The sequence below is a fragment of the Hyaena hyaena genome, unplaced genomic scaffold, assembly GCF_003009895.1.
Source record: "Hyaena hyaena isolate Hyena2069 unplaced genomic scaffold, ASM300989v1 scaffold_1127, whole genome shotgun sequence".
In the NCBI taxonomy this organism is placed as follows: Eukaryota; Metazoa; Chordata; class Mammalia; order Carnivora; family Hyaenidae; genus Hyaena; species Hyaena hyaena.
In genome coordinates, this window is record NW_024081762.1 from 531364 (window position 1) to 546856 (window position 15493).

A 15493-nucleotide genomic window follows, 5' to 3' on the forward strand; every position below is an offset into this window, starting at 1 on the left:
ACCCTCCCCTGCTCATGCTGTCTCTCTCTCTCAGAAATTAAAAAAAAAAACAAACAAAAAACATTAAAAATTTTTAAAAAATAGAATTAAAAAAAAAAGAGGCAATCCAGTTCTAAGTTTTAAAAAACAAAAAAACCTAAATTTGACTAGTTTAAAAAGCAAAACCCTCAAGGTCAAACTGACACCCATCCTACTTAATAGAAGGCACTGATTTCAGTACCTCTGTATTTATAAACAGTAAAAAACGCACACACAGAACACCTGAATAAGCCAGAGCACAAACACATAAGGGAAGATCAATCATACCTAATAACTTTTTCCAGGATTTGATGAGAGACTTTGCTAAAGATGTGACTTCTTCATCTGTACTCTGTTTACGAATAGCATTGACTGACATTCCAATTCTTGTGGACTGCAAGGCAATGACAAAAACAATTTGTATATGCTGTTTCATTTCAGACAATTTAGTGCTTCGTTCTGTTCTTTCCCATTTTCTTGTTTCAATGGTAGAAGAGAAGAAAGCCTCAGTTATTTGAATTCTCATAATAGTATACTACAGAATAAGATGCATGCATCTTCCAGTCAAACCCTGAGCTCATCAAGGTTATTATCACAGAGATCTGCAGGCAGATACACTGAGTTGCTACTGTAATGAGGCTGGTGAACTGGGAAGATGAGATCAGTCTTTCCACATCCCTTAAAGGAAGAACGAACTATAAAACGTCTGTATTTGTACAGAAGGCATGCTGCAGCACCATGACTAACACATGTACTGTTTTGCTTCTAAATGTTCTTCTACATAGATTCCTTCATGGGTCACCTGCTGCAACTTTAATAAGGATACTCAAACAAATATTACCATCTACAGACGTTTAAAAGTGGTTTGGGGTTGGGTTTGTTTTTGTTTTGTTTTGTTTCTTTTTTGCCTCAAACCAGCATATAATTACAGACATTAATACGGACTTCACAGTGGGCCACCTGGGTAGCTCCATCAGTTAGGCATCAGACTCTTGAAGTTCATGTCATGATCTCATGGTTCGTGGGATTGACCCCACATCAGGCTCTGCAATGACAGTGCAAAGCCTGCTTGGGATTCTCTCTCCCCCCCTCTGCCCTTCCCCCACTTGCTCTCTCTCCCTCCCTCTATTCAAAATAAATAAACATTTTTAAAAAACTGACTTCAAAGAATACAGTAAAGTATTATGTGATAATACTGTGTACCCACAATTATGCATCCATATTCATTAATATTCCTGACAACCATTTATTTTTTTAATTGAATTAATTTATTTAAAGTGGACTTTATACCCAATGTGGGGCCTAGCCTCACAACCCTGAGATCAACAGTCACCTGCTCCACGGACTGAGCCAGCCAGGCATCCCCTCCTAACAACCCTTTAAACTTGAATCACTATCCCTACTCGTCCAGCAACACACCAGACCTAATTGGCAAAGCCGGGATTTTAATGCACCTCCAAAGTCCAGCTCTTCCCAGCACATCAACGGTTTTCAAATTGTGTTCAAAGAACACAAAAGCTATGACAGGTCAATTAAGGATGATAAATAAAAAATGGTAAATTATTTAGTAAGTTCAAGTTGTTGGTAGACGATCTTTCAAGAAATATGATCAACGGAAGGAAAAAAACAACAAAAGGAATTGTTAGTGGTTAAAAAAAAGCAGGAATGCCTGCTGTAAACTTTAAGGTAGAGTAATAAATGGGTACTTCCAGTTTCCTGCTAAATTATTGAAATCTCCCAACAAAGAGATTCAGGATAGAAATTCTGTTCAAGAATTGAGAATATGTGTTTGTTTGGCTAGCATGGCCTAAGTTGTATCACTGGAAAGAATGCTGTGCAAGGCAGATAAGGTTCCAGAGCAGAAAGATAAAGGCGACTCCACAATTGCAAAATCCTAAAATGGTTTGAGATTAATGCTTGGGGAGGGTTCCTCCCCCCCAAAAAAGTGGCTTATTGCTTTGATAAAATGTTCTTGGAACTTTTTTTAGTGAAGAAAATACTTTCAGAATTTTAGAACTTTTCTAAAGAACACTTCAATATAGAAAATTTTCCAGAAGCAAGTTCCTGGGCCAGGCGGCATGGTCTCCAATTGTGTGGACCCAGAGCTGGACACACAGCTAACTGCTTGCGCTTCCGGCCAGGTACAGAGCAGAGTATCTGTCAGGTCTGACTTCTTTTCTCCTGACGCCTCTGGCCCCCCTCCTCCCGCACCCATTCACAGCTCTCCCTTATGGCCACCCCACAACCCACCCCACCCACCCAGAAGGAAACCTAGTTTTGGAATGAGTGGAAGAAATCATCTGACTTACTAATACAGTTCTGAAGCTTGGAGCTGACACAGACTGGCAAAGAGAGCGGAGCTTTAAGAGGCAGGCAGAGGCGAGCAAAGATACAGGAACAGCTTACGCAAATCAGGTACCTTGGGTGCTTGCGTTTTTATGATCACAGGATGTGATGTTTTCATCCTATGAAAGAGTCAATAATTTCCTACTGAAAACCTATGAAAATCCCTATGGAGAATGTAGGAATCTGTAACAAACATACTTCTCTAAGGAAGAGACTATCCAGTCAACAATAATAAGAAATGAGGCTGCTGAGGTAGAGTGCAAAACAAAGATTTGGGTACGGTATTTTTTTTTCTCCTTTTAAAGAGAGTATTTGGATAGAGGAAAGTAGAGAGAAGAAAGGATTATGAAGCCATTTAACTTGGACAACCAAGTCTTAGAATTCCCTAGACTCTGGAGTTTTCTTTAATTTATAGGATATAACAAATACCCTACAAAGAAGTACTGCTTGCTCAAATTACATGAAGGATTGTAGATTTAAACAGGCTTCTTGTTTGCAGGACTAATGAAGGTTTTTGAGATGAACTATATACTGTGAAATGCTAGACAGGGAAAATGTGTGCCTTTGGCCACGGCTGACCATCTGGTTTCTACAGAACACCAGCTATGCAATTAGAAAGACACTACCGTGGAAAGATGGAGAGGGCATTAAGCAGACTCAGGGAATGAGATGCACGCTGGTGGTCAAGCAGAAAGGAATGAGAAGTGAGATTAAGAGATGCTGTCAGCATCACAGGAAATAAGCAGACTGGTATACTCTAGAAGAAAAATCACCTTTATGATCACTCATGAGTTTCTGCCAAGATGATTTAAGATAGCCACTAAATCTTAAAGTAAAAAGCATAAAGCTACTATGTAACATCGTTGAAAGAAATTAAAGACTTTAATAAATGTAAAGGCATTCCATATACACAGATCATAAGACTTAAATGTTAAGGCTGCAAATCCTAATAAAATCAGACTGCAATAAAATCCCTATTAAAATCTCAACTGCCTTTAGTGCAGAAATTGATAAGCTTATCCTAAAGTTCACATGGAAATACAAAGGACCCAAAAAACAGCCAAAACAATCCTGAAAAAGCTGAAGGACTCATAATTCCCAAATTCAAAACGTATTACAAAACTACAATAATCAGGACAACGGGGTCCTATAGAAGGAGAGACACGATTAATGGAATAGATTTAAGAATCCAGAGAGGCACCTGGGTGGCTCAGTTGGTTAAGCGTCCGACTTTGGCTCAGGTCATGATCTCACGGTTCGTGGGTTCGAGCCCCGCATCGGGCTCTGGGCTGACAGCTCAGAGCCTAGAGCCTGCTTCAGATTCTGTGTCTCCCTCTCTCTCTACCTTCCCCTGCTCACGCTGTCTCTCTCTCTCTCTCTCAAAAATAAAACATTTAAAAAAATTTTTTTTAATTAAAAAAAAAAATCCAGAAACAAGTCCCTACATTCTTCTGTCACTGATCTTCAATAAGGATGTCAAGATAATTCATTAGAGAAAAGAATATTTTAAAAAGGTGAGGGGCACTTGGGTGGCTCAGTCAGTTAAGCAGCTGACTTAGCCTCAAATCATCATCTCACGGTTCATGAGTTCAAGCCCCGCATCAGGCTCTGTGGTGACAGCTCAGAGCTGGGAGCCTGCTTCGGATTCTGTGTCTCCCTCTCTCTCTGCCCCTCCCCTGCTCACAATCTCTCTCAAAAATAAATTAACAAAAAACATTTTTTAAGAAAAGGTGAACTAGATATCCATATTCTTTTACATATCATTCTTTTACAGAATGACATTGGACCTATTTATACCACACATGAAAATTAACTCAAAATGAATCACAGAACTAAACAAAAGAGCTAAAAAACAAAGGAATAAATTTTTAAAACCCTGAATTAGGCAACAGTTTCTTAGGTCTGATACCTAAAGCACAAGCAACCGAAGAAAACAGATAATGAGACTACAACAAAATTTTAAGCTTTTGTGCTTCAAAGACCATCACTAAGAATGTAAAGCCCAGGGGAGGTAATACTTGCAAATCCTGTATCTCATAATGGACTTGCATCTAGAATATATAAAGAACAATCCCAACTTAATAATAAAAAGACAAATTATCCAACTTAAAAACAGGCAAAGGATCTGAAAAAACATTTCTCCGAAGAAAAGATATGACTGGTTAAGAAGCATATGAAAACGATGTTCAACATCATTAGTCATTTGGGACCTGGAAATCCACACCACAATGAAATATCACTTCACTCCCACTAAGATGGCTATAATCAAAGACAAACAATAACAAGCGTTGGCAAGAATGTGGATAAACTGGAACCTTCATTTACTTGCTGCTGGGAATGTAAAATGGTGCAGTCACATGGGAGAACAGCCCCGTAGGTCCTCAAAATATTCAAAATAAAGTTACCATGTGACTCATCATTTCGACTCTTTCAGATCTCTGCCCAAAAGAAACAAAAACACACAAACCTGTCTGTACATGAATGTGCAGAGCAAGGAACATGAGTCATAACAACCAAAAAAGTAGAAACAACCCAAATGTCCATCAACTGCCAAATGGATACACAAAGTGTGGTATAGCCATACAGTGGAATGCTGTTCAGCCAGAAAAGGGAATGAAGCACCGATATGCGCTACAACATGGACGACCCCTGAGAAGACCATGCTACGTAAAAGAAGCCAAAAGGGTGCCTGGCTCACTCAGTTGGCAGAGCATGTGACTCTTATCTTCGGGTCATGAGTTTGAGCCCCATGGTGAGGAGTAGATCATACTTAAAATTAAAACATTTTTAATCTTCAAAGGAAAAAAAAGGCAGCCAGACACAAAAGGTCATATATTGTATGATTTCATTTGTACGAAATCTCCAGGATAGGTGAATCTACAGAGACAAAACAGAGATCGATTAGTGGGTCCTAGGGCACAAGGGTGGCTGTGCAACTGGGGAAAAATGAGGGATAGCTGCTGAAAGGCACCCCTCCCCCCCCCCGCCCAGACCAGCCCCCTGCTGGTAGGTGCTGGCAGTGACAAAGAACACAGGGTCTTGGGAAATCAAATCAGGCCCAAGAGTCAATTTGCTTTCCTTTCACGGTGAAATTTCAAACTTGAAAGATTTAGGTGTTATTCTTCTTGAGGAAGGCAACATTTTCCTACAGTGATAACTTAGATTATTGATTTATGTTACCATCTTTAAAAAACACAGGAGTTATGGCTTACACCGTAACTGGACAATACAAAAAACGCATCAGTATTAAAAAATGCTTTGGCATTTTAGGACAATTACCTATTCAAATCCTGACATGGGTTAGCACATACCTGTAATAATTCCAGGGTCATGGGGATATTCTTAAGCTCCTTCAGTAAATCCAATGCTCCAGCCTAAAAAAGAAAATAATTGCATATTCAATTTCCCAGATGGTAAAACAAGGACCAACTAAAGACTTAAATTTATGTTTTCCTATCTACGACTCACTATGGCTCACTTATTCATATGAGGATGGTATGTATATAAAAGGGGGGCAGGGAACGAGGGGTCGACTGCAACTCATTAAAGGAACATAAATTCCACTTACTGGACTATGACCGGCACTTGATAAATACTGCTTTATTTTTTTTAATGTTTTATTTATTTCTGAGAGAGAGAGAGAGGGAGAGAGAGAGAGAGAGAGAGGCAGCATGAGCAGGGGACGGTCAGAGAGAAAGGGAGACAGAATCAGAGGCAGGCTCCAGGCTCTGAGCTAGCTGTCAGCACAGAGCCCAACGCGGGGCTTGAACCCACGAACTGCGAGATCATGACTTGAGCCGAAGTCAGACGCTTAACCAACTGAGCCACCCAGGCGCCCCAAATACTGCTTTGTTAAAGTTCATTTTATTTTAATTTTTTTTAATGTTTTATTTCTGAGAGAGAGAGAGAGAGAGAGACAGCATGAGCAGGGGAAGGTCAGAGAGAGAGAGAGAGGGACACACAGAACATGAAACAGGCTCCAGGCTCTGAGCGGGCTGTCAGCACAAAGTCCGGGATGCAGGGTTCAAACCCACGAAGTGTGAGATCATGAGCTGAGCCAAAGTCAGACGCTTAACCGACTGAGCCACTCAGGCGCCCCTTAAAGTTCATTTTAAATAGCATTTGTTTATGTGTGTCCCAATTTGAAATGTAAAATGTGTTTCTTACTCTGGTAGCATAACACACCCCAAATTTCCATGAAGAATGGCTATTTCATGAAGGAACCAACCCTGAGAAAGGAAGAATGGGGGTGAGCAGATGCTACAGCACCTCTAGCACTCATTCACTCACACAGTCAGAGGGGGAAAGGGCATATCTTTACTAGAATTCTCTTGAGGTCTCCTGTTTCTTACTCTTCTGTCACAAAAACACTGCTGTCAGGGTGTCTGGGTGGCTCATTCAGTTAAGTGTCCGACTTTGGCTCAGGTCATGAGCTCTAGGTTTGTGAGTTTAAGTCCCACACTGGGCTCTGTGCTGACAACTCAGAGCCTGGAGCCTGGTTCGGATTCTGTGTCTCCCTCTCTCTCTGACCTTCCCCTGCTCACATTCAGTCTCTCTCCTCTCAAAATATTAAAAAAATTGTTTTAGTTAAAAAAAAAAAACAGTGCTGGGGCGCCTGGGTGGCTTAGTCGGTTAAGCGTCCGACTTTCGCTTAGGTCATGATCTCGCGGTTCGTGGGTTCGAGCCCCGCGTCGGGCTCTGTGTTGACTGCCAGCTCAGAGCCTGGAGCCTGTTTCAGTCTGTGACTCCCTCTCTCTCTGACCCTCCCTTGCTCATGCTGTCTCTCTCTCTGTCTCCTAGAAATAAATAAAACATTAAAAAAAAAAAAAAAAGTACAATTAAAAAAAAAAAAAACAGTGCTCTCTATGTAATTCTTACAAAGTAGTAAAAAGATTCTGAGAGAAAATTCAGAATTAAGATGTATGTTAAGCTCACAGGCCTGTCCACTGCCATTGAGAATCAAAAACTCCCATGTAGATGATGAAGACAGAATAAGACTCCTAAAAGAATTACATGAAGCACCTAAAATTAAAAAAGGAACGAAATGAGAACAGCACCACCTTACACCTTGTGGCCAAATATTCCAATTTGATATTCATTTAATGTATCATATGTAATCTAATACACTCATATTTTACTTAGTCTAATATTCACTTTATGTACTATATTTGGACACATTATAAGCCACTAATAAAAAAACTATTAAACTATCATAGTATTTTCTTATCACTTCTTTATACTTGTATAATTCCATCATTTCTTTTACATATATAAAAGAAAGATATAAGCAAAATAAGTTGGCTAAGGTGCTTCTAAAACTACTTCACAGAGTCCAATGATGATGAATCACTGATTGAGCCGGATTCAATTATATCTGTTTTTATCCACAAAAAAGTTGTCTAGAAAACACTAGTAATGCAGCATTTCAGAAAAGAAGCCATCAAAGAGCTAAAAGCCTTTAGCTCTTACCTGGCTTCGCAGTACGAAGAGGAGCTAGCTGTTCTTCACCCACTTGGCCACCTCAGGTTCAAAGAGCGCCCCACTACTGTTTGTAAGAATTTCTTCCAAGCCACCGACACCCACTCTGCAAATGCTGATGCCGGTTTCATGTTCTGCCTGTGCAAGTACATCCTAAAAGCCATCTGGTCGACACTACATGTGTAACTCATTCTGCTTTCTGAAGTAGTAAAGTACAAAAACTAGGCACCCTACAAATCACTGAAACCCAGCATGCCCAGGGGGACAGAGAGCCCCCAAGCACATCCCTCATCACGTACCCAAACGAAGGAATACACACAGAATCCTCATGCTATTATCTTATTTCTTAAATATAAAATTGAGTAAAGGCTTCCAGTCATATAATTTTTCCATTTAAACTTGCTAGGAGTGCCTGGGTGGCTCAGACAGTTGAGAATCTGACTCCTGATTTCCGCTCAGGTCATGATCTGCAGGTCATGAGATCAAGCCCTACAGCGCGGCGCCTGCTTGGGATTCTCTCTCTGCACCTCCCCTGGGTATGCGCTAAGTAAATAAACTTAAACAAACAAACAAAAAAGGAACAAGAACTGACCCTTAAAAAAATAATAAAATAAACTAGATATTAGGGTGTCCAGCTGGCTCAGTCAGTAAAACACATAATTCTCGATCTCAGAGGTCATGAGTCAGAGCCCCATGTTGGATGCAGAGATTATGTTAAATTAATTAATTGAAAAAAAAATAAAGTTGACAGACATCAGACTCAGCTGTGGAGAATAAAGAGTATTAACTTTCCTTCTGGCAACAGATATATCATTTCAATTTAAAACTTAAGTTCAATAACAATTATAAAACCGGTTACTATGAAGGATTTTTTTTTTTTTTTAGAGAGAGAGTGTGAGTGGGGGACAAGGGCAGAGGGGATGAGGGGCAGGGAGAATCCTAAGCAGGCTCCACACTCAGCGCAGAGCCTGACAAAGGGCTCAATCTCACAAACCATGAGATCATGACCCTGAGCCAAAAACAAGAGTCAAACATTCAACCAACTGAGCCAGCCAGGCACCCATTTTTTTTTAAAGATTTTTTTTTTTTTATTATGAAGGATTTCAATGATTTACTGCTTAAAGATCCCTTCTGATCTTAAAATTCTATAAATTATTTTTATTTAAAGGTAACTAAAAACAGTGAAACATTACAGGTGTTAGAGAAGAAAACCAACATTGACTTTAAATTTTCTGTTCATCAGAAATTCTACAGGAATGACATCTTTGTGAGCAAATGGGGTCTTCAGTCCCACATCTGTGAATCCCCAAACCAAAAACCTTTGAAAATCAAGATTTCTCACAGATTTTCAATCAACTCATTTACCAGCAACACCTAATCTCAACATACATAAAACCATTTATGTTCTATATATCCCACTTCATGTGAGTATTACATTTCACTATAAAAATTTTAATGTCTGATTACTAGGAACTGCCCAGATCTTGTTGAAGATATATGATACATGTTCCATATTATCTTAATAAAACCTGAGGGGCACCTGCGTGACTCAGTTGGTTAGGCATCTGACTTCGGCTCAGGTCATGATCTCAAAGCTCATGAGTTCGAGCCCCCCCGTCGGGCTCTGTGTGACAGCTCAGAGCCTGGAGCCTGCTTCATTCTGTGTTTCCCTCTCTCTCTCTGCCCCTCCTCCACTCACACTCAGTGTGTCTCTTTCTCCCTCAAAAGTAAACTGTAAAAAATTTTTTTTTAATCTGAAAATTTTGTAATTCTCAAATATATCAGACTCTAAAAGTTTTAATTAAGAAATTATGGACTTGGGGCGCCTGGGTGGCTTAGTCGGTTAAGCGTCCGACTTTCGCTTGGGTCATGGTCTCGCGGTTCGTGGGTTTGAGCCCCGCGTCGGGCTCTGTGCTGACTGCCAGCTCAGAGCCTGGAGCTTGTTTCAGTCTGTGACTCCCTCTCTCTCTGACCCTCCCCTGCTCACGCTGTCTCTCTCCCTCTCCTAGAAATAAATAAAACATTAAAAAAAAAAATTAAAAAAAAAAATTATGGACTTGTATCCTATAACTACGCATGGACATTTTTCTTCTACCAATGCACCTCCATGGACTTTCTGATACATTTCTGACCTAAGATCAATCAGAAAGGAAGATAAAGAACCACACTTCTACAAGTCCTTAAAAATGCAGGGTGTCTCCTTAGCCTTACATAACGCTGTCTGTCACATATAAAGTTGCTTCTTCTAATACATCAGCAACGTGGCATAAGGTTTAAGTTGCTTTCCAAGCAGAAGCAATAGAGAGATTTGCATTAATTTCATCACACTCTCCCTTTTCACTCAGATCTCTTTGGTGAGACTGAAATTAGAGATATAAACTATGGAAGGAAAAAAAAGCTAAATAACATTAATTGGATGGCACTATGACCTTTCTCATAATTACACTGTGTTCTGGGTAAATAAGATGAATGTTTCAATCAAGGTTCTTTAAGAAATAAACACCTATAATGATATGAATGAACAAAAAGACAAAAAACAGATGGTCATATACATTAATTCAGTGACAAAAGCTTCTTTGAATATTACTATGTGCCAAGCATCATGTTAAGTACATTAGATATGTGTGTGCATATATATGTGCATATATATACATATATATAATTTCATCTTCACAACAAACTTTATAGAAGTAATCTTTTTCTCCCCATTTTATAGAAGAATTGAAAACCCAGATAATTTAGGAAACTTGCACAGTCATATGATTATTACTAACTAAAAAAGGTAAGATCTACTCGCTTCTGTCAAATTACACTAATGCCTCTCAATAAATATTCATTAACACTGTGTACCAAACTCTGAGGACACAACAGTGAGCAAAACAGAAATCTTTTGTGACTTCAGGGAATTTAAAATAAACATAAATCTTTGAGCATCTACTTCAAACCTTCAATTATACAAGGAAACAAATTCAGAAAAGGAAAGTGACTTGGCCAACTGATAGGTAATATAAAAGAACAAGAAGTATAATCTCTTGACCCTCACACCACTGCTCTCTCCCATTTCCTACATCCACTGGAAGCGTTCTGCTCTGTGAACTCGGGTGAATAGCATTACCAAACAAGAAACTAAATTCTATCCTTCCCCAATAATCACCTGCCTCTACAGGTCAAGTCCATTAGATTGCAACATCTCCTACAAATGATGCAAGAGAATGAAAGATTCTACCTTATCTTCCAGAGTCAAATTTAGTTCACAGTACTGGCTGAAAAATAAACAATACTATCACATGACTTTACTATATGCTTGGTACTATCTGTCATCAGAGACAAGTACTTTTACAAAATATTGTATTCCAACTTGTACTTGGCACCCAGCATATACAATTTTGTACAGGACAGGAACATCCTCCTCAAGGAGATTATGGAGAAGGAAGCAACAGTTAAGAACACAAACACACATATCTATACACACACGTATATACACATATGTGTGTATAGATATGTGTTATAGATATATCAGATCCATATACACACACACACACACACACATCTATACACACACATATATATCAGATCTAAATTCAAATCCATGCACTGCCATTTCCTAATTACAAGATCTTGGAAATGTTACTTGTCTTTTTCAAGTTTCAGTTTCTATATATGTAGGAGAGCATAATACACTGACCTAGAATTCAAATGGTCAAATGAGTAAATATAACACATATGAAGTAATGAAATAGAGTGCCAATATATAGGACATGGTTGATAAGGAGTACAAAGATATAAAAAGATTTATCTACTTCCATCATAACAATATTCTCAAAGAGCCATAAACCAGCATTTTAAGTAAGCATTATTTAAGCTCAATCAACTCAAACACCTCTTAGTAAGAATTAGAAGATTTCAAGGCTTAAAAAACTAAGATGCTATTTTTTTTAAAAAGGAAACACTGTAAATATTTGAATTATGGCTCAGCAACAGCACTATATACTAGAAATTATAATTTTACTATGTCCTCTCAAACTTGTACTTATTCTAAACCAAACAAAAGAAAAATGTATAAAATTGACTTTATCAAAATTGAAAGCTTTTGAACTTCAAGACACTGTCAAGAGAGTGAAAAGATAACCCACAAAACGCCAGGCAATATACACAAATCCTGTCTCCTGTAAGAGTCCAGTATTGAGAACACAAAGAGTTCTTACAATTCAAAAATACAAATAGTTTAAAAATGGACAAAGGATCTAAACACACATTTCTCCAAAGATAAAGAAAATGGCCAACACATAAATGAAAAATTTTCACCATCAGCAGTCATCCGAGAAATGCAAAGCAAAACCACAATGAGACGCCTCTTTACACCCACAGCGATGGCTATAATCAAAAACTACAAGTGCTGATGAAGACCCCGTGAAACTGGAACCCTCATCCACTGCGGGTAAGAATTTAAAATGGTGCAGCAACTTTGGAAAAGTCTGTCAATTCCTCAGAAAGGTTAAACACAGTTATCATATGACCCAGCAATTCTACTCTTATGTGTATATACCCAAGAGAGAAAAAAACAAAACATATGTCCACACAAACACCTGCACAAAAATGTTCTTAGCGTTATTTATCATGGTCAAAAAGTGGAAACAGCCCAAAATGTCCATCAAATGATGACTGAATAAACAAAACGTGGTATATCCACCAGTACAGTGGAGTGCTATTCTGCAATACAAAGGAACAAAGTACCGATACTTGCTGTTAGGATAGATGAATTCTGAAAACACTAAGTGAAAAAAGGCTGTCATAAAAGACCACATATTGTTTGATTCCATTTATACAAACACATGTGTGTAATTCCACTTATATGAAAGGTCCAGAATAGCAAATCCACACAGAGATTAGTGGTTGGAGAGGCAGATATATGGTGACTACTTAACGGGTACAGGTTTCTTTTTGGGGTGATGAAAGTGCTCATCAATTAGTGTGATGAGAGCGACATAAATCTGTGAATATACTAAAAACCAATGAACTGCACACTTTTTTAATTTTTTTAAAAAAAATTTTTAGTGCTTTATTTCTGAGAGAGAGAGAGAGAGAGAGAGAGACAGCATGAGCAGCAGAGGGTCAGAGAGAGGGAGATAACAGAATCTGAAACAGGCTCCAGGCTCTGAGCTAGCTGTCAGTACAGCTCACGAACCGTGAGATCATGACCTGATCCGAAGTCAGACGCTTAACTGTCTGAGCCACCCAGGTACCCCTTAAACTTTTTTTAATGTTCATTTTTGAGAGAAAAGAAGAGACAGAGACACAGAATCCAAAGCAGGCTCTGGGCTCTGAGCTGTCAGCACAGAGCCCAATGCAATGCTCCAACTCGTGAACTGTGAGATCATGACCTGAGCCAAAGTCGGATGCTCAACCAAGTGAGCCACCCAGGTGCCCCTGGTTGTATACTTTTAAAGGGGTGAATTGTATTGAATATCTCAATAAGGCTGTTTTTAAAAACTGTGTGTAGTCAGGAGCACCTGGGAGGCTCAGTCAGGAGCTCAGTCATGACCAACTTCAGCTCAGGTCATGATCTCGGGTTTGTGGGTTCGAGCCTCATTCTGGGCTCTGTGCTGACAGCTCGAAGCCTGGAAGCTTGCATTGGATTCTGTGTCTCCCTCTCTCTCTGCCTCTCTCCTGCTTGCGCTGTCCCCCTCTGTCTCTTAAATAAAATAAAACGTTAAAAAAAGGGATTTTTTAATAAAAAATAAAAAATTGTGTGTAGTCATTCTAAATTTTGATTTATACTCATCAATCTAACCCTGATATGAAATCCAAAGTTTCTTCAACTCAGGTAGAAGACTTAGAAATTTTGGGGCACCTGGGTGGCCAGGACATGAGGTGTCTAACTCTTAATTTTAGCTCAGGTCATGGTCTCACAGTTCATGGGTTCAAGCCCCACATAAGGCTCTGTGCAGACAGTGCAGAGCCTGCTTGGGATTCTCTCTCTCCTCTCTCTCCCTACTCCTCCCTGCCTGTCTCTAATAAACTTAAAAAAAATTTTTAAAGAAAAAATTTACACATTCCATGTATACCAGCTCCTGTGTGTTGACATATAATTTCAATTTCTCTCCTAATGACTGAATTCTACTCAATCCTGAGCCTCCAATGACAAAATAATAGTAAACAAAGCTCAACACTACTCACAAAATCTATGAATTTGAAAATTCTAAGCAACCTCACTCCTTCTTCTACAGTCATATCATAAATCCTTTACAGAAACAATACACAAGGTTTTTCAGCCCTTACCATATCTTAGGCACTGTCAAGAATTTCATATTCATCTAATCTTTACTAAGTTATTACCAATTTACCACCAAAAAGCAAAAAAATTTTAAAGATGCTAAGGAACTTGCCTAAGATCACACTGTAAAGTTCAGAAGAGCCAAGATTTAAACCCAGATTAGGAGTCATCCTTGCTTACTGACAGCAAGTCAAAACTACATAAAAAAACAACTAATCCCTGCGGCACCTAGTGGCTCAGTCAGTTGAGCATCTGACTTGATTTTGGCTCAGGACAGGATCTCATTTCCAACTGAACCCCGCATTGGGTTCTGTGCTGGTAGCATGGAGTCTGCTTAAGATTCTCCCTCCCTCCCTCTCTCCCCCTCCCCCACTTGTGCAGGCTCTCTCAGAATAAATATGTATACTTAAAAAAAAAAAAACTAGTCTCTGAAAATTTGAAACTAACTTACATGGTTCATGAAGGCCTCAGAATGGACACTCATAAAACGGAAAACACTGCTTCAGATCAGTTATACAGACAGGGCAACATTCTGGGTAGTACTAAGTCAGGATATTGACTGGATATTTAGGGAAAGCTGCCTGCCCCAGAGTAACAAACATCCTTACTTCCTGGTCTTATAGTCACTCAATTGCACCCATACACACTTAAAAAAAAAAAAAAAAAAAAAAAAGATCTTGGAGAGAGAGAGAGAGACACTGCAGTTCAACACAGCACTGCAACAGATTTAGACTCACCTCTTCATTTCTAGCTATTGGCTTAGGACAATTCACTTCACTTTCCAAATAGTTTCCTTATTTTTAGAATGGGGATATTACTTATCTTGCAAAACTGAAAATGGGTAGGTAAATATGTAGCCAAATGTCTGGCTCAGGGTAATAAGTAATAGTTCAATAAATGTTCGCTGTTTTTATTATTACGTAAATGTGACACCTAACATTTTTATTAAAATAAAACCCCCAATAACAGCAGTTAAACTTGTCAGTTCAAGAGGACAGCTACTACTTCACTATTCTTCAAGCAACATTCACTTTTTCATAGTATACATAATATTTTAAAAAGCTCACAGAGAAAAACCTGGAAACCACCAAAAAGGAGGGGGAGGGGGTAAACAAATATACTATAATTCTACAAACCCCAGAACAACTTCTGTTAAATTACTGACCTCTTAAAAGCTAATTGTGGGGGTAGCTAAAACATGGAAAGAGCCTAAGTGTCCATCAACAGATGAATGGATCAAGAAGATGTGGTTTATCTATACCATGGAATACTACATGGCAATGAGAAACAATGAAATCTGGCCACGTGTAGCAACATGGATGGACCTTGAGGGTGTTATGCTGAGCGAAATAAGTCAGGCAGAGAAGGACAAATATC

General features: G+C 38.9%; 1 protein-coding gene across 3 annotated transcripts in view; it reads right to left on the reverse strand.

Moving 5' to 3' along the window:
• TCEA1 (transcription elongation factor A1) overlaps positions 1-15493 on the reverse strand; it is a 43225-nt gene that overhangs the window by 24689 nt on the left and 3043 nt on the right. For all 3 annotated transcript variants that reach the window (XM_039222442.1, XM_039222444.1, XM_039222443.1), the window contains exons 2-3: positions 5676-5738; positions 307-412 (exon numbers count right to left, since the gene is read on the reverse strand). In XM_039222442.1, the coding sequence (XP_039078373.1) occupies positions 307-412; positions 5676-5738 (169 nt within the window). The remainder of the gene's footprint in view (positions 1-306; positions 413-5675; positions 5739-15493) is intronic.